At 39.6% G+C, this 19,457-nt stretch overlaps 1 protein-coding gene across 1 annotated transcript in view; it reads left to right on the top strand.

The window, feature by feature from the left end:
- LOC136863821 (cell adhesion molecule Dscam2) overlaps nt 1-19,457 on the top strand; it is a 760,504-nt gene that overhangs the window by 586,316 nt on the left and 154,731 nt on the right. The window contains exons 19-20 of the mRNA XM_067140158.2: nt 10,207-10,359; nt 11,901-12,056. Coding sequence (XP_066996259.2) covers nt 10,207-10,359; nt 11,901-12,056 — 309 coding nt within the window. The remainder of the gene's footprint in view (nt 1-10,206; nt 10,360-11,900; nt 12,057-19,457) is intronic.

Here is a 19,457-nt window from a genome sequence, read left to right as displayed (position 1 = left end):
ATCGATGACTATTAACCACATGGAATTGAGGAAAGGACCTGCGAAATCGATGTGAACTCGTTCCCATGGAGTAGTAGCAGGAGGCCATGAAGCAAGATCAGAAGACGGGGCGTTCTGATTCGTTTGACATTGCTCACAATGACGTATTAGCTTTTCGATGGCGGCATCAATACCGGGCCAGTAGCAGTGTTGACGGGCGAGTTGCTTTGTTCTGGAGATACCCCAATGGCTTTGGTGTAATAATTCGAGAACTTGTTTCTGTAGGCTAAGTGGGATAACCACTCGGAAGATGGTGCCTGCTTCTAGTAATACAACTCCGGCACGAGTCGTGAGACGATGCTGCATACGATGATAAGGTGCCAGGTGGGCAGGAAGTGTGCTCTGAAGAGGCCAACCGTTGCGGATGTAAGTACGTACAGTAGCAAGTGTACTATCCTTATCCGTAGCTTTAGCTATGCAGGTAGCATCAATAGGAAAACTGGATACAGTATCTTCAAGTTCTATGTCCAACTGAAGACATTCAGATTCTTGAGAATCGAAGGCAGTATCAGGACCAACGGGTAAGCGGGAGAGGGCATCAGCATTACAATGCTGGGATGTGGCTCGATATACAATCTGATAGGAATAATCAGAAAGGAACATGGACCATCTTTGAAGCTTTCTGAGGGAATTCTCTGGGATCTTATTACCAGGATGGAATAAGTGTACGAGAGGCTTATGATCGGTAATGATCAGGAAATGGTTGCCATAGAGATATTCATTGAAACGGCGAATACCAAAGATGATGGCTAAAGCTTCTTTCTCTATCTGTGAGTATCGACGTTGATGGTCATTAAGTGTTTTCGAAGCGAAGGCGATGGGGCGTTCTTGTCCATGACGATCCTTCTGGGAGAGAACGGCACCGACACCGTAGTCTGAAGCGTCAGTAGCTAGCGTGATGATCTTGTCGGGCTGAAAATGAGTGAGTTGTATAGCTTGAATTAAGGCGTTGTTTATTGTTTTCCATGCCTGTTGGCATTGCGGAGTCCACTGAAACTTAACACCTTTTTTACGTAGAGCGTTTAATGGAGCTGCCACTGTAGCGAAGCGTGGAATGAACTTATTATAATAGTTCGCTTTGCCTATGAAGGACTGAAGCTGCTTGAGGTTCTGAGGTGCTGGCATGTTTACTATCGCTGAGACATTCTGTGTACTAGGACGAATTCCATTCTTATCAAGTATATGTCCTAGGTAGTGAACTTGAGGCTGAAAGAAGGTACATTTAGCGAGATTCGCTCGGAGGCCATTGTCTTTCAATTTCTGGAGAAGGAGGCGTAGATTGGTTAGATGTTCCTGATGATCTTTTCCAGTAACAATAATATCATCCAGGTAGTTAGCACAACCGGGAATGGAGGCGGTGAGTTGAGCCAAATAGCGCTGAAAAATAGCCGCTGAGGATGAAATACCAAATGGGAGCCGCTGGAGCTGGAGCAGTCCGAGAGGAGTGTTGAGTGTGAGAAATTTCTTAGATTCTTCGTCTAAAAGTAGCTGGAGATATGCTTCTTTAAGATCAACTCGAGAGAAGAATTGTCCACCAGAGAGACGACGGAATAAGTCTTCTGGACGTGGAATAGGAAAGATATCTGTGTCGAGTTGTGCGTTGACTGTAGATCGAAAATCGCCACAAAGTCGAACATTACCATCAGGTTTCTTGATTACCACGAGTGGAGTAGCCCATTGACTAGAAGTAACTGGTACAACAATTCCAGTTTGTATCCATCTTTCTAATTCTTTCGTGACCTGGTCTTGAAGTGCTAGGGGTACTGGACGGGCTTTGAAGAAGCGAGGCTTAGCTCCGGATTTCAGCTGTATGTGAGCTGTATAGTCTTTGGCTGTTCCGAGCTGAGAGTCGAAGACTTCAGGAAACTGCGCTAGGAGAGCGGTAACGTCAGAAGTAGGATGCAATGTAGATACGACGTTAATGTTGTCATGTATCTGGAAACCAAATAAGTTAAATAGATCCATGCCCATAATGTTTGATGCAGTGTAGTTGTTAACTACGAGAAGAGGAATGGCCTTCTGAATTCCTTTATAACTAGCCTGAAGCTTGATGTGACCTTTGATGTCAATTTTCTTCTTGTTAAATGTCACGAGCTGGATGTCAGCTGGAGAGCATGAAGGTGAACCTAAGTTGTGGTAGGTAGTCAGGTTAATAATAGAGACAGGTGATCCAGTATCTAATTGAAAATCGACAGATCGATCAGAGAAGGAGAGAGGAATGATGATTTTGTGAGAATCCTTTGTGGGAAGAATAAGATTGATCTGATCAACTTCCATGTCTTGGCGGGGCTGTATATGCTTCCGGCGTGCTGCAGTAGTCTTAGCAGGGCGGAGCGAACTTTGACAGACAGTCTTAATGTGTCCAAGTTTATTACATCGTTCACAAGTAGCTTTGAAAAAACGACAGTCACGACGTTCATGATGCTTGAAACAACCTCGGCAGGAAGGCAGGAGTTTCGAGGTGCTTTTAGAATTGGGCTTCCGTGTAGCATTACGAGAGGGAACCTGGCGAGAATGCTTGGTGGAGAGCGCCCTATCCGGACGGTTCACTGTAGCAGAGGACTTGCGGGCCTGAGGCGAGACTTGTGCAACTTCGTGTGGAGAAGCTATGGCTGCGGCAGTCTTGGTAGTAAGCTCATAAACCGTAGCAATACGCTGGACGTCTTCTAAAGAAGGGTTACTCTGCTTGACAGCGTCAAAACGTATTTTGTCTTCAGGAGTATGTAAAATTATCATGTCCCGAATGAGAGAATCAGTGTAGGATGAACCACAACCGTCCTTGGAGCAGATGAACTGGCAGGGTTTAGCTAGACCACGCAATTCAGTTATCCATTCAGTATGTGTCTGATGGGGTTGCTTTCTGCTCTGAAAAAATTTATAGCGAGCAGCCACTATGTGAGGAGCTTTGGCATAGTGTTCCGTGAGACGGGCCAGGAGCTGCGTGAAGGGTACCTCAGATAAGTGTTCTTCCGGACTTAATTTACGTAGTAATTCACACGTAGCATTGCCAACCGAACTAAGAAATAGTGCGCGGCGGCGTTGATCATCTGTGACAGAATGGCAGATGAAATGCTGTTGTAAACGGGCTAAATAAACTGACCATTCTTCCTTAGCTGGATCAAAAGCAGAGAACGGAGGAATAGCTGATGGCTGTGTAGAGACAGAAATAGCTTGAATAGCCTGAATTAATGCTGCCTGTTGTTGTTGCATAAACTGTTGTTGTTGCTGCTGTAAGGCTTGGAAGACCGTAGCGAGTTGTTCCGCAGTAGCCATTGCGAGATGCGTGCAAGAAAGAGTAAGGTAAGCTGTGTGTCAGAACTGGCTGGAGTGTCGTTGTTGTTGAGCACGTCGCCGTAGAGTTGACAACTGGGCCTGTTGAATTGTAGTGTCGTGATTACCTCGTTGCTATAGAGTTGGCGATTGGGGCTGATGACGTATAGTTTGTTGCTTTTTATCTCGTCTCCATAGAGTTGGCAACTGGGGTCGAAGAATTGTAGGTGGTTGTTTTTACCTCGTCGCCATAGAGTTGTGTTGTAACCAAGGTTGAAATGTACATACACAACTTTTATTTGCTTCACTTTATGATATTTACACAAATAACAGAAATTTATTTTGAAGCAAAAAGGAATATTGAATCTTGAGAAAAGTCTGTCTTTATACAATACTAGCAAGATACCCGTGCTTCGCTACGGTATTATACTGAAATTTATAATTGAATGCTTATTGTTTTAGATATATAATCCGCCGAAATTCGCGATCTGACTCGTTTTCTGCGAGAATCCACCAAAATTCCCGATCTGACTCGTTTTCTATTATTTTACAGCACGTTTCCTCCCATTTTTCAATCTTCCTTTCCAGCAATCGATTTCGTACTTCCCGGGCTAGGCTCAGGTATTCCTCCTGGTCAGTTGGGTCCGTAAATCTTTGCCATCTTTTCCTTTAATCATTTTTAATATGGATAAAATCCTTCAGGAGATCCGGAGTGGTGTCATATTGGGTACCTTGGCGGCACTGAACACGCGGCCGGACTGCATTCTTAGTCATTACCCGTCCAGGAGCCGTTACCAGCGCGGTCCGCACATTTGACGACGGTCCGGAACATTATTATTATTATTATTATTATTATTATTATTATTATTATTATTATTATTATTATGTGTTGCTCGAATGGCTGATGACAGGGAAAACCGGAGTATCCGGAGAAAACCAGTCTCGCATCCGTTTTGTCCAGCACGAATGTCACATGGAGTGACCGGGATTTGAACCACGGAACCCAGCTGTGAGAGGCCGGCACGGTGCCGTCTGAGCAACGGAGGATCCTCATAAGAACATTAATAAGAGTAAAATCAATTGATCTCACCTCCTTCTACACCCCACCGCCATTAAGTTTATTTACCGCCACCCGCCTCCCAAAAAAAATTAAAAGAAGGCTTGTTTCTTTATGTTTAAGGGGGATTCCAAACACCAATGTTCACGTCTATTACCTTCAGTTTTGAGATATAAGTATCCCCATAAAAGTAATTTACTTTTTTCACTTCATTTCACACTACTCCCCCCCCCCCCACTAAGTGAACTTTCCCGCAAAAAATATTTGTTTCTTTAATAGTAAAGGATCTTCCAAATACCCATTATCATGACTCTAACTTCTTCAGTTTTTGATTTATGTGTCCTCATGAAAGGAATTCAACTCATTTACACTCCCGCCCTCCAAGATGGTTTCCCGCCCAAAACGCGTTTTTCTTTGTTTTTAAAGGAGATCCAAATACGAATTTTCAGTTCTGTAATATCATTCGTTTCTGACATATATGTATCCTCATTAAAGGCATTCAACCCATTTTTTACCCTTTTACACCCCTCCTATTGGGATTTACAGAAAACAAAAAAATACGTGTTCCTTTAGTTTTTATTAGATGTATGTATTCTCATACAATTAAGCCAATTAATGTTTCAATTCTTTCACACACACACACACACACACACACACCCGCGCTTCATTGGATTTTAAGAGAATACGTGTTTCTTTACTTTTAAAGCAGATTGAAAATATCAAATTTCACGTCTGTAACATCTTCATTTTTGATATATCAGTAGCCGAATTAAAATAATTCAGCACCATTTTCAGTCACTTTTACCCCAAGTGATATTTCCGAAAACTAAAAATACACGTTTCTTTATGTTTAATAGAGATAAAAAATACAATTTTTCACTTCTGTAACATGTTAAGTTTTTTTAGATATACTGTAAAAATTCTCATTTTTAAATTTCACCCCTTTTGAGTTCCCCTTAAGTGGACTTTCCTAAAACAAATCACCTATGTTTCTTTACATTTACAGGAGATTCCAAACACCCACTTTTTACGTCTGTAACGTTTTACGTTTCCAAGATATTCTGTAGATATAGTCTTTCAAAAAATTCACCCCAATTTGTCACTCCTGTTTAACCGCCATTAATTGGATTTTCCAAAAACTAAAAAATACTTGTTCCTTTATTTTTGAAGGAGATCCCATATACAAATTTTCAGTTCTGTAATATCTTTCGTTTCTGACATATATGTATCCTCATTAAAGGCATTCAACCCATTTCTCACCCTTTTACACCCCCTCCTATTGGGATTTACAGGAAACAAAAAAAATACGTGTTCCTTTAGTTTTTATTAGATGTATGTATTCTCATACAATTAAGCCAAATAATTTTTCAATTCTTTCACCCCCCCCCCCCGCTTCATTGGATTTTAAGAGAATACGTGTTTCCTTACTTTTAAAGCAGATTGAAAATATCAAATTTCACGTCTGTAACATCTTCATTTTTGATATATCATTAGCCGAATTAAAAGAATTCAACACCATTTTCAGTGACTTTTACCCCCCTCCTCCCAAGTGATATTTCCGAAAACTAAAAATACACGTTTCTTTATGTTTATTAGAGATTAAAAAATACCATTTTTCACTTCTGTAACATGTTAAGTTTTTTTAGATATACTGTAGAAATTCCCATTTTTAAATTTCACCCCTTTTGAGTTCCCCTTAAGTGGAGTTTCCAAAAACAAATCACCTATGTTTATTTACATTTACATGAGATTCCAAACACCCACTTTTTACGTCTGTAACATTTTACGTTTGCAAGATATTCTGTAGATATAGTCTTTCAAAAAATTCACCCCAATTTGTCACTCCTGTTTAACCGCCATTAATTGGATTTTCCAAAAACTAAAAAATACGTGTTTCTTTATTTTTAAAGGAGATCCCATATACAAATTTTCAGTTCTGTAATATGTTTCGTTTCTGACATATATGTATCCTCATTAAAGGCATTCAACCCATTTTCACCCTTTTTACACCCCTCCTATTGGGATTTACAGGAAAAAAAAAATACGTGTTCCTTTATTTTTAGAGGAGATTCTAACTACCAATTTTTACATCTGTAAATTTTAAAGTGTTAAGATGTAGACACACTCATTTTAAAAAATTCACCCCCTTTTCACCCCCCCCCCCAATATTTGGATTTTCCAAAAACAAAAAATACGTGTTTCTTTACTTTTAAAGTAGATCCCAAATACCAATTTTCAGGTCTATACTATCTTCAGGTTCTGAAATATAAGTAGCCTCGTTAAAGGCATTCAACCTATTATTCACCCTTTTACACCCTTCCTATTGGGATTTTCCGAAAACAAAATATACGTGTTTCTTTATTTTTAAAGGAGATTCTAAATACCAATTTTTACATCTATAAACTTTAAAAGTTTTGAGATATAGATACACACATTTTAAAACATCACCCCCTTTTCACCCCCCCCCCCCCTATTAATTGGATTTTCCAAAAACACAAAAATACGTGTTTCTTTTAAAGGAGATCCCAAACACCAATTTTCAGGTCTGTAATATCTTCAGGTTCTGAAATATAAGTAGACTCATGAAAGGCATTCGACCCTTTCTTCAACGTTTTCCACCCTTCCTATTAGGATTTTCCGAAAACAAAATATACGTGTTTCTTTATTTTTAAAGGAGATTCTAAATACCAATATTCACATCTATAACCTTTAAAAGTTTTGAGATATAGATACACTCATTTTTAAATATTACCCCCTTTTCACCTCCTCCCTTAATTGGATTTTACAGAAACAAAAAAATACGTGTTTCTTTCTTTTTAAAGGAGATCTCTAACACCGATTTTCAGGTCTGTAATGTCTTCAGTTTCTGAGATATAAGTAGCCTCATTAAAGGCATTCAACCCTTTTTCCACCCCTTTTCACTCCTCCTATTGCGATTTTCCGAAAACAAAAAAATACGTGTTTCTTTATTTTTAATGAAGATTCTAAATACCAGTTTTTACATCTGCAAACTTTAAATGTTTGGAGATATAGATTCACTCATTTTAAAATTCACCCCCTTTTCACCCTCCCATTAATTGAATTTTCCAAGAACAAAAAAATACGTGTTTCTTTATTTTTAAAAGTGATCAAAAGTACCAATTTTGAGGTCTGTAATATCTTCAGTTTCTGAGATATAAGTACCGGTATCCTGATTAAAGGCATTCAACCCCTTTTTCACCCTTTTTCACCCCTCCTATTGGGATTTTCTGAAAAGAAAAAAATACGTGTTTCCTTATTTTTAAGGAAGATTCTAAATACCAATTTTCACATCTGTAAACTTTTAAAGTTTTGAGATATAGACACACTCATTTTAAAATTTCAACCCCCTTTTCACCCCCTTAGCGACGGAATATCCAAAAATCCTCTCTTAGCGAGCACCTAAATCTTAATATGAATATATCCCCAATATTTCATTTCTTTATGTCCAGTAGTTTTGGCTCGGCGATGATGAATCAGTCAGTCAGGACAAGCTACTTTATATATATAGATGTACAGGTTTACAGTCTTTATATACACTTCTATCTTGAAAAGATAGTCTTTGTGAATTGACACGTTGATAGTCGAGAACTATCTGGCACACTAACATGAATGTCTTTGAGAGTCCTTGTTTGTTGAAGTGCCTGAATTCCTAAAAAGCAAGTTCAATTGATTGAAGAAATTCCACCTAGCGAAACTAAGGGAGCTTGCGTAAATTAGGGAATGAAAATGGCTTGTAAAAGAATTATGGAACATAGGCAGCGGAAACAGGTAAGGGAGCGGTGACCAGAGGTGAAACCTCGTACTGCCAGAAATTCAGTCCACCTGGTCGAAGCACATTTTCAAGAGGAGTAGCCTCCGTGCTCGACGTAGGGTGTATTCTGGAGCTGGACACCGGGCAAGTGGGCAAGTGAGCAGGCAGGGAGCTCCTATTTATAGTACACTCGATGGTCAGGCACGCGCACTGAGGGCTGCGCGTCGAAGCTAGCAGAATGATACACAGGCGCGCGTGCAGCTGGCTGGTGGAGCGAGAAAGGGAGCGCCGGACATACAACAGTATTGACATCGAGCAATCCTGCACTCTGATAGTTCAGTGAACATATGCCAGATGGACCCAGCTCACATAATATGCACTTAGCTCAATTTTCACCAAAAGGAGGGATACCCCCTTTTTCCACTAAGCGCTTCAATTCCATGTCTACTTAGGGAACGCTTTTACAATTCTCTTTGACATGTGACATTTTACTGAACCACCTACAGAAGGTAAAGGCTTTAAATGCACTCTCTTTTTTTTCTAGTCTCTCAGAGATCTAGTTTCGTTATATTTTGGCGCCTATGTGTTGCTTGTCTTGGGGACGAATGATTTTTGCAACATTGATGGCCACTAAGAGGTTAAGCACCACTTACGGCACTGAATAGATAATGGAAATTCACCACTTAATCATTTATTTCGTTTCAACAATTTCTTACATTTCTTGGTTTAGTTATATATGCATGAGATGCGTTTTCAATCAACAGATTTCATTGATTTACAGAAATGTAGTTCACACAGCCTTCCTTAAATCGATGTATTACATGCCAATATTATCAATGATAAGAATTATACTTTCAAATTAAAATGCTGCCGGCCACTGCAATCTCCTAGTGAGCGAGCTCCTTCCGGTTGGCATAGCGAGTGGCCACGAGGTACAGACAGTTGCCGAAGTGATGGTACTACACATAGAATACTACTACAGATTCAGTACTATATACATTTCCATTTATTTAGGAACAACCTCCTGTATTTAGAGGCCGCCATTAAAACAAGGTAAAACACACTACATTTTTATCTATACAGTTCTATTAATTTAAGTAAAATCTAAATTATAGCGAAGATATGGTAAACAATATTTAGTGCGGCATTTCAGTGCTGTAGAGGTGGTGTCTCAGGTTCTTGATGTACCCTTAGAGGATGAGAGTCACGATTTCGGAGATGAGCTTCATTGGAAGTTGGATAAAGTGATGAGTTGCGGTACCACGAGCTCCGACCATTATCTCTATTATTTAAATTTCCTGAGGGTAGTGTTTAGATTTGTAGTATGGGATAGTGGGTTTGTATACAGATAACGTATAAGCGACACCTTTACGTTACAGATGGTGCTGTAAGTATTGACATTGTTCTAAACAATTCTCACACTCTGCTGGATAAAGATTTCGGTCTCACGTCAAATGTTTAGTTACAGTTCTTCCAATTTGTGAGGGCTTGATTGGCACAGCTTATCTTTTAGATTTCTCCACAAGTAAAAATCACACGGTGTAAGATCGGGGTTTCTAACGGGCCCCAAACATTCTCACTTCACTTTGTGCGGTTGCAGAATTAGATACTGTGTGAGGTCTTGCCGAATGTTGTTGAAACCAAGTACAACCTCGTTCCTCATCGGTTAGCTCTGCGAAAAAGCAAACTCAAAATGTGACCGATGTACCCCTCTGAATTTATGGTCTCCGTGAAAAATATTGAGCCGATAATCTTCCTAGCACTAATGGCACAACAAAGGGTTAAAACATTTTCTTATTCTTATTGATTTGATAAAGTTACAGGCAATCTAATAAAATGCTAAATATCTCAAAAGTACACTTTGGAGAGATACCTCCTTTTTACACTAAGCCCAACAATTTTTCGACACTAGCACTACAGAGCAGTCGAGACTGTCGAAAATATCGACCTTTGGCACTTTTGACTTCATACAGGAACTATTCAGAATGTGGAAAGAATCCTGACTGTATTATGGAGTTGTCTTCAAGAGAAAGATGTCTTGTAATTTCTTCTGCATACTCTGTTGCAGTTCCCGAAGCTTCACCTCGAGACGTAAGGTGCACTGCCCTGTCATCCGAGTCTCTTCAGGTTAGCTGGCAGCCCCCACCGGAGGCGCTAGTCCATGGCGTAATACAAGGCTACAGACTGCTGTACGAACCTGTCTCTTCCCCAGAACAGCATGGTAAGCTCCTCTTCAGTATCTCAATGGACCAACGTACTTCGCAGAAGGATTTAATTAAAATGTTACTGTAAATATCTAAATTGCTCTGTCAGGTTTCATGGAGGGTTTGTCCGAAATGACTCCAGTTGTAGGTACCGTACTTCATTTAGTGATTTGGTATAACTTCGTCATAGTCCGGCTCCATGGCTAAATGTTTAGCGTACTGGCCTTTGGTCACAAGGGTCCCGGGTTCGATTCCCTGGGGGGTCGGGAATTTCAACCAACATTGGATAATTTGTCTGGTACGGGGGCTGGGTGTATATGTCGTCTTCATCATCATTTCATCCTCATCACGACGCGCAGGTCGCCTACTGGTGTCAAATCGAAAGACTTGCACCTGGCGAGCCGAACATGTCCTCGGACACTCCCGGCACTAAAAGCCATACGCCATTTCATTTCCTTCGTCAGAGAGAAACAGAGTGCATGTGTTTGTTTGTTTGTTTGTTTGTTTGTTTGTTTGTTCGTGTTTTATAGTGAGAGATAGATTTTGTTAGTGTTTTAAGCTTCGCACCAACTCGGACATTTATTTATTTATTTATTTATTTATTTATTTATTTATTTATTTATTTATTTATTTATTTATTTATTTAACGAGCTCGATAGCATCAGTCGCTTAAGTTCGGCTAGTATCCAGTATCATGGAGATAGTGGGTTCGGACCCCACTGTCGGCAGTCCTGAAGATGGTTTTCCGTGGTTTCCCATTATCACACCAGGCAAATGCTGGGGCTGTACCTTAATTAAGGCCACGGCCACTTCCTTCCCACTCCTAGGCTTTTCCTATCCCACAGTCGCCATAAGACCTATCTTTGTCAGTGCGACGTAAAGCAACTTGCAAAAAAAATATTTATATATTTATTTATTTATTTATTTATTTATTTATTTATTTATTTATTTATTTATTTATTTATTTATTTATTTATTTATTTATTTATTTATTTATTTATTTACATTTTGCGACGATGGGATAGGAAAAGAATTTTGCACTGAAACGTTTTACGTATTATGGAAATCCTTAACTATGCTTTTGGTGAACGTCTCAACCGCCAGACATTCTATTTCACCACAGCCCAATCCACTATTTACACCCGTGATGGTGACGCTCGGGCTACCGAAACAGCTTCCAGTGACCACAAAATAAACTATACTCCACCCGCACTTACATCCGGGAGCTAGTGGGTTCGAATCCCACTTTCTGCAGCTATGGGGATGGTTTCCATTTTCACACCAGGCAAATGCTCGGGCTGTACCTTAATTAAGGCCAAGGCCCCTTCCTTCCAACTCCTAGGCTTTTCCTACCCCATTGTCGCCATAAAACCTGTCTTTGTCGGTGCGACGTGAAAGAGGTTGTGAAAAGAATACTCCACCTGCCGGTTTTATTGGAATTGGGGAACTTGTACTCTGGGATCTTTTAAGTCTACTGGCAAATTAGAGACGTTAAATAAATTATATTTTTGCAAGTATTATAATTAACTGTCACTTCGGATTATTTCATATGTTGCAGATGTGATAGAGTCAAGAACAAAGATAACTACAGCACTTACTACGGTCCTCCATGGTTTACTCAAATTCACCAATTACAGTGTTGAACTACTAGCATTCACTCGAGTTGGGGACGGGGTGAAGTCACTTCGAGTGTTCTGCCACACTAAAGAAGACGGTAAGTAAATTACTTTCTTCTATTACTCACTGCCCATTGATGAAGCTAGTGACAGGTGTTACTCATTAGGCAGATGTCCATATTTTTTGCAATACATGACCAAATCTCTGATGATCGAGTCACGAGACTCTGAATAAAACTGGGTATTATCTATATATATAAAATAACTTGTCCTGACTGACTGACTGACTGACTGACTGACTGACTGACTGACTGACACTGACAGATTCATCATTGCCGAGCCAAAACTACTGGACATAAAGAAATAAAATTTTGGGGATATATTCATATTAAGATGTAGGTGCTCGCTAAGAGAGGCTTTTTGGATATTCCGTCGCTAAGGGAATGAAAAGGGATATGAAATTTTAAAATGAGTGTATCTATATCTCAAAACGTTAAAAGTTTACAGATGTAAAAATTGGTATATAGAATCTTCTTTAAAAATAAGAAAATACGTATTTTTTGTTTTCAGAAAATCTCAATAGGAGGGGTGAAAAAGGATGAAAAAGTGGTTGAATGCCTTTAATCAGGATACCGGTACTTATATCCCAGAAACTGAAGATATTACAGACCTGAAAATTGGTACTTTTGATCTCTCTTAAAAATAAATAAACACATACTTTTTGTTTTTGGAAAATCCAATTTAAGGAGGGGGAAAAGGGGGGTGAATTTTTAAAATGAGTGCATCTATATCTCAAAACTTTTAAAGTTTACAGATTTAAAAATTGGTATTTAGAATCTTCATTATAAATCAAGAAACACGTATTTTTTTGGAAAATCCCAATAGGTCGAAAAGGGGTGAAAAGGGGTTGAATGCCTTTAATGAGGATACTTATATCTCAGAAACTGAAGATATTACAGACCTGAAAATTGGTGTTTGGGATCTCCTTTAAAAATAAAGAAACACGTATTTTTTGTTTTTGGAAAACCCAATTAATGGGGGGCGTGAAAAGGGGATGAATTTTTAAAATGAGTGTATCTATATCTCAAAACTTTTGAAGTTTATAGATGTAAAAATTGGTATTTATAATCTCCTTTAAAAATAAAGAAACACGTATTTTTTTGTATTTTCGAAAAATTCCCAATAGGAAGGGTGGAAAGGCTGAAAAGGTGTTGAATGCCTTTAATGAGGCTACTTATATTTCAGAACCTGAAGATATTACAGACCTGAAAATTGGTGTTTGGGATCTCATTTAAAAATAAAGAAACACACGAATTTTTTGTTTTTAGAAAATCCAATCAATGAGGGGGTGAATTTTTAAAATGAGTGCATCTATATCTCAAAACTTTTAAAGTTTATAGATGTAAAAATTGGTATTTAGAATCTCCTTAAAAAACACGTATGTTTTGTTTTCGGAAAATCCCAATAGGAAGGGTGGAAAAGGGTAAAAAAAGGGGTTGCATCCCCATTAATGAGGCTACTTATATGTCAGAACCTGAAGATATTACAGACCTGAAAATTGGTATTTTGGATCTACTTTAAAAATAAAGAAACAGGTATTTTTCGTTTTTTGAAAATCCAAATAATGGGGGGTGAAAAGGCGGGTGAATTTTTAAAATGAGTGTGTGTACATCTTAAAACTTTAAATGTTTACAGATGTAAAAATTGGTATTTAGAATCTCCTTTAAAACTAAAGGAACACGTATTTTTTTTGTTTTCTGTAAATCCCAATAGGATGGGTGTAAAAGGGTGAAGAATAGGTTGAATGCCTTTAATGAGGATACAGATATCTCAGAAACTGAAGATATTACAGAACTGAAAATGTGAATATGGGATCTCCTTTAACAATAAAGAAACACGTATTTTTTGTTATTGGAAAATCCAATTAATGGCGGTTAAACAGGAGTGACAAATTAGGGTGATTTTTTGAAAGACTATATCTACAGAATATCTGAGAAACGTAAAATGTTACAGACGTAAAAAGTGGGTATTTGGAATCTCCTGTAAATGTAAAGAAACATAGGTGATTTGTTTTTGAAACTCCACTTAAGGGGAACTAAAAAGGGGTAAAATTTTAAAATGAGAATTTCTACAGTATATCTCAAAAACTTAGCATGGTACAGAAGTGAAATATTGTATTTTTTATCTCTATTAAAAATAAATAAACGTGTATTTTTAGTTTTTGGAAATACCACTTGGGTGGAAGGGGGGCGGTTAAAGTGACTGAAAATGGTGTTGAATTATTTTAATAAGGCTACTGATATCTCAAAAATGAAGATGTTACAGACGTGAAATTTGATATTTGGAATCTGCTTTAAAAGTAAAGAAACACGTATTCTCGGAAAATCCAACGAAGTGGGGGGTGAAAGAATTGAAAAATTAATTGACTTAATTGTATGAGAATACATACATCTAATAAAAACTAAAGTTGTTACAGACGTGAAAATTGGTATTTGGATTTCCTTTAAAAACAAAGAAAAACGCGTTTTTTGGGGGGAAATCAACTTGGGGGGCGGGAGTGAAAAGGAATTGAGTTCCTTTCATGAGGACACATAAATCAAAAACTGAAGAAGTTAGAGTCGTGATAATTGGTATTTAGAAGATCCTTTACCATTAAAGAAACAAGTGTTTTTGCCGGAAAATTCACTTGGGGAGGGGGAGGAGTGTGAAAGGAAGTGAAAAAAGTTAATTATTTTTATGGGGATAATTATATCTCAAAACTGAAGGTAATAGACGTGAACATTGGTATTTGGAATCTCCTTTAAACATAAAGAAACACGCCTTCTTTTAATCTTTTTGGGAGGGGGGTAAATAAACTTAACGGCGGTGGGGTGTAAAAGGAGGTGAGACTAATTTATTTTACTATTCATAATGTACTTATAAGGAGCCTCCGTTGCTCAGGCGGCAGCGCGCCGGCCTCTCACAGCTGGGTTCCGTGGTTCAAATCCCGGTCTCTCCATGTGACATTCGCGCTGGACAAAACGGAGGCGGGACAGGTTTTTCTCCGGATACTCCGGTTTTCCCTGTCATCATTCATTCCAGCAACACTGTCCAATATTTCATTTCATTTGTTATTCATCGACCATTGCCCCAGAGGAGTGCTTGGCAGCCGGCACAATTCCTATTCTCGCCGCTACATGGGGCTTTATTCATTCCATTCCTGACCCTGTCGAATGACTGGAAACAGGCTGTAGATTTTCGATGTACTTATTCTGATCACAAACCGATCATTTTTAATCTTTCCTGGGTTCGTTTCCAACAGCCATATTTTCCTTCGGAGAACGTTCTTAGATCACAGTAGAATCTCCTGGCATATAAATAAAAATTTAAACACATTTGAAATAAACGATAGGAATGAGATTGACCGTCAAATTGTTCACCTCTATAATAAGGTCAATAATACACGGAAGTATGTCATTCGTATCGCCAGAAATCCCGCACACTTGCCTACGCGCGACAATGGTGCTGGTCACATTGTCAACAATGACAATGGTTGCAGATGTAATTTACCGCCAAGTCTTGCATATTGCTTGGGGTCCAGAACATCTGATAATAATAATAATAATAATAATAATAATAATAATAATAATAATAATAATAATAATAATAATAATAATGTTCTGGACCATCGTCAAATTGTGCGGACCGCGCTGAAAACGGGTCCTGGCCTGGTAACGTCTACGAATACAGTCCGGCCGCGGGTTCAGTACCGCCAAGGCACCCAAGACGACACCACGCCGGATCTCCTTCAGGATTTGATCCATACTAAAAATGCTTATAAGAAAAGATGGCAAAGATTTAGGGACCCAACTAACCGCGTGGAATACCTGGACCTAGCCCGGGAAGTGCGAAGTCGTTTGCTGGAAAGAAGATTGCAAAATGTGAAGAACTTTGCCGTAATCTCTCAGAAAACGAGACAGGTCGCGAATTTTGGCGGATTCTCTCAGAAAACGAGTCAGATCGCGAATTTCGGAGGATTATATATAAAACGTTAAGCATTCAATTATTCATTTCAGTACAATACCGTAGCGAAGCACGGGTATCTTGCTAGTTTATCATATTTGATGAGCATCCCGTAGACGTACTTGCTGAAAATTATGAGAATTGATATCATTGTAAATTGTATGTTATTCCGTGTTACTTCGGTCTTTCATATTTTGTAATGAAATGTAACATATTTTGTACTTTGACGAATAAATTATGCTACTACATTTACATTAGATCAGGCTAATATCTCTGAACGTATCTTTCATTTATCTTCAGTCAAGGATGAAATAACTTATTATATTTTTTTTCTATTTGTTTTACGTCGCACCGACAAAGATATGTCTTATGGTGACGATGGGATAAGAAAGGCCTAGGAATGGGAAGGAAGTGGCCGTGGCCTTAATTAAGGTACAGCCCCAGCATTTGCCTGGTGTGAAAATGGGAAACCTCGGAAAACCATCTTGAGGGCTGCCGACAGTGGGTTCAAACCCACTATATCCCGATTACTGGATACTGGAGAAATAACTTACTAACAACTAATGTCAGTCCATTCCAGTTCTGTAAATGACTAATAATGATGATGAGCTCAAAAAGTGCCCAAACAAGTGGCCATTCAAATATATATTATACATATAAAAAACTGGAAAAACAATTAGATTTCCCAGAGTCATGTGCTTGTGACAGCAAATTCCTCAACCTTCTTCCATAACGAATCTCACTTACAGCAAAGTTATCATAAATAGCCATACCATTTATCTTTTACGGCATATAACACGAATAATTATCAAGCTTTAACTATCCATAAATTGATTTTGTTGCTGTCGTTTCAATTTAGGGCCTATAAGCATAATTGATCATCATTCCGTAGATATGACCTGTGTGTTGAAAATTCGATAATCGATGCTATTTTGGTCTATTATTGTGTTTTAATTGAGCCGTTCATTTCGTATTATTCCATAGCAAATCAACAATTATTCACGCTTATTAAGGGAAGGCGAGTAAATTTCAGACACAATAGTTACTCAATGTATATGCCCGTTTTAAGATGCCGGCCAGATCTCAAGAAATAGAAGTCCCCCAAGCCATCTTTGGCGTACTGAACCATCAGACAAGCTATCCAACTAATTACTTTTCCCCTGAAGCAGCAGTGCGGTGAAGTCCTCGTATTACTGGAAAGAGTGAGATAGTAGCTATAAACAGACCCGTACCGTCGATTTCTGATTAGCGGCTTCACGGTGGAAGAAACATATTTGATGAAAGCTAAAACTCCCGAGGCAAAGAGATGAAAATGTTATTTATCTATCTATATATAAAATAACATGTCCTGACTGACTGACTGACTGACTGACTGACTGACTGACTGACTGACTGACTGACTGACTGACTGACTCATCATTGCCGAGCCTAAATTACTGGACATAATGTAATGAAATTTCAGGGATACGTTTATACACTGACTGACAGAGCAAATGCAACACCAAGAAGGAGTGGTCAGAACTTTATGCCAATTGCAGGGTAGACTGACGTCACTGAGGTTTGCTCATGATGTGAAATGCGCCGCTGTGCTGCGCACGTAGCGAACGATAAATGGGACACGGCGTTGGCGAATGGCCCACTTCGTACCGTGATTTCTCAGCCGACAGTCATTGTAGAACGTGTTGTCGTGTGCCACAGGACACGTGTATAGCTAAGAATGCCAGGCCGCCGTCAACGGAGGCATTTCCAGCAGACAGACGACTTTACGAGGGGTATGGTGATCGGGCTGAGAAGGGCAGGTTGGTCGCTTCTTCAAATCGCAGCCGATACCCATCGGGATGTGTCCACGGTGCAGCGCCTGTGGCGAAGATGGTTGGCGCAGGGACATGTGGCACGTGCGAGGGGTCCAGGCGCAGCCCGAGTGACGTCAGCACGCGAGGATCGGCGCATCCGCCGCCAAGCGGTGGCAGCCCCGCACGCCACGTCAACCGCCATTCTTCAGCATGTGCAAGACACCCTGGCTGTTCCAATATCGACCAGAACAATTTCCCGTCGATTGGTTGAAGGAGGCCTGCACTCCCGGCGTCCGCTCAGAAGACTACCATTGACTCCACAGCATAGACGTGCACGCCTGGCATGGTGCCGGGCTAGAGCGACTTGGATGAGGGAATGGCGGAACGTCGTGTTCTCCGATGAGTCACGCTTCTGTTCTGTCAGTGATAGTCACCGCAGACGAGTGTGGCGTCGGCGTGGAGAAAGGTCAAATCCGGCAGTAACTGTGGAGCGCCCTACCGCTGGACAACGCGGCATCATGGTTTGGGGCGCTATTGCGTATGATTCCACGTCACCTCTAGTGCGTATTCAAGGCACGTTAAATGCCCACCGCTACGTGCAGCATGTGCTGCGGCCGGTGGCACTCCCGTACCTTCAGGGGCTGCCCAATGCTCTGTTTCAGCAGGATAATGCCCGCCCACACACTGCTCGCATCTCCCAACAGGCTCTACGAGGTGTATAGGTGCTTTCGTGGCCAGCGTACTCTCCGGATCTCTCACCAATCGAACACGTGTGGGATCTCATTGGACGCCGTTTGCAAACTCTGCCCCAGCCTCGTACGGACGACCAACTGTGGCAAATGGTTGACAGAGAATGGAGAACCATTTCTCAGGACACCATACGCACTCTTATTGACTCTGTACCTCGACGTGTTTCTGCGTGCATCGCCGCTCGCGTTGGTCCTACATCCTACTGAGTCGATGCTGTGCGCATTGTGTAACCTACATATCGGTTTGAAATAAACATCAATTATTCTTCCGTGCCGACTCTTTTTTTTTTCCCAACTTTCATCCCTTTCGAACCACTCCTCCTTGGTGTTGCATTTGCTCTGTCAGTCAGTGTATTAGAGTGTAGGTGCTCACTAAGGGAGAGTTTTAGGATATTTCATCGCTAAAGGGGTGAAAAGGGGGGTAATTTTTTAAAATTAGTATATCTGTAACTCAAAAACTTAAAGGTTTACACACGTAAAAATTGGTATTTGCAATCTCTTTTAAAAATAAAGAAACGCGTATTTTTTGTTTTAGGAAAATCCAATTAAGTGGGGTGAAAAAAGATGAAATGTGGTTTAAATACCTTTTATGAGGATACTTATATCTCAAAAATTGAAGATGTTACAGACATGAAAACTGGTATTTGGAATCTCCTTTAAACATGTATTTTTGGTTTTGGGAAAATCCAATTAATGTGGGATGAACAGAAGTAACAAAGCGGGTGAATGTTTAGAAGGACTATATCTACAGTATATCTCAGAAACGTAACATATTACAGTTGTAAAACCTGGTATTCAAAATCTCCTGTAAAAGTAAAGACACATAGATATTTTTTTTTAAATCCACTTAAGGGGAACTAAAGGAGGGGGTGATTTTTAGAATGAGCATATCTATATTATATCTCAAGAACTTAACATGTTACAGAAGTAAAAATTGGTATTTTTAATCTCTTTC

Source organism: Anabrus simplex, chromosome 2, assembly GCF_040414725.1.
Source record: "Anabrus simplex isolate iqAnaSimp1 chromosome 2, ASM4041472v1, whole genome shotgun sequence".
Taxonomy (NCBI): domain Eukaryota; kingdom Metazoa; phylum Arthropoda; class Insecta; order Orthoptera; family Tettigoniidae; genus Anabrus; species Anabrus simplex.
The sequence above is the reverse complement of the archived record's forward strand: the minus strand, read 5'-3'. Positions and strand labels throughout refer to the sequence as shown.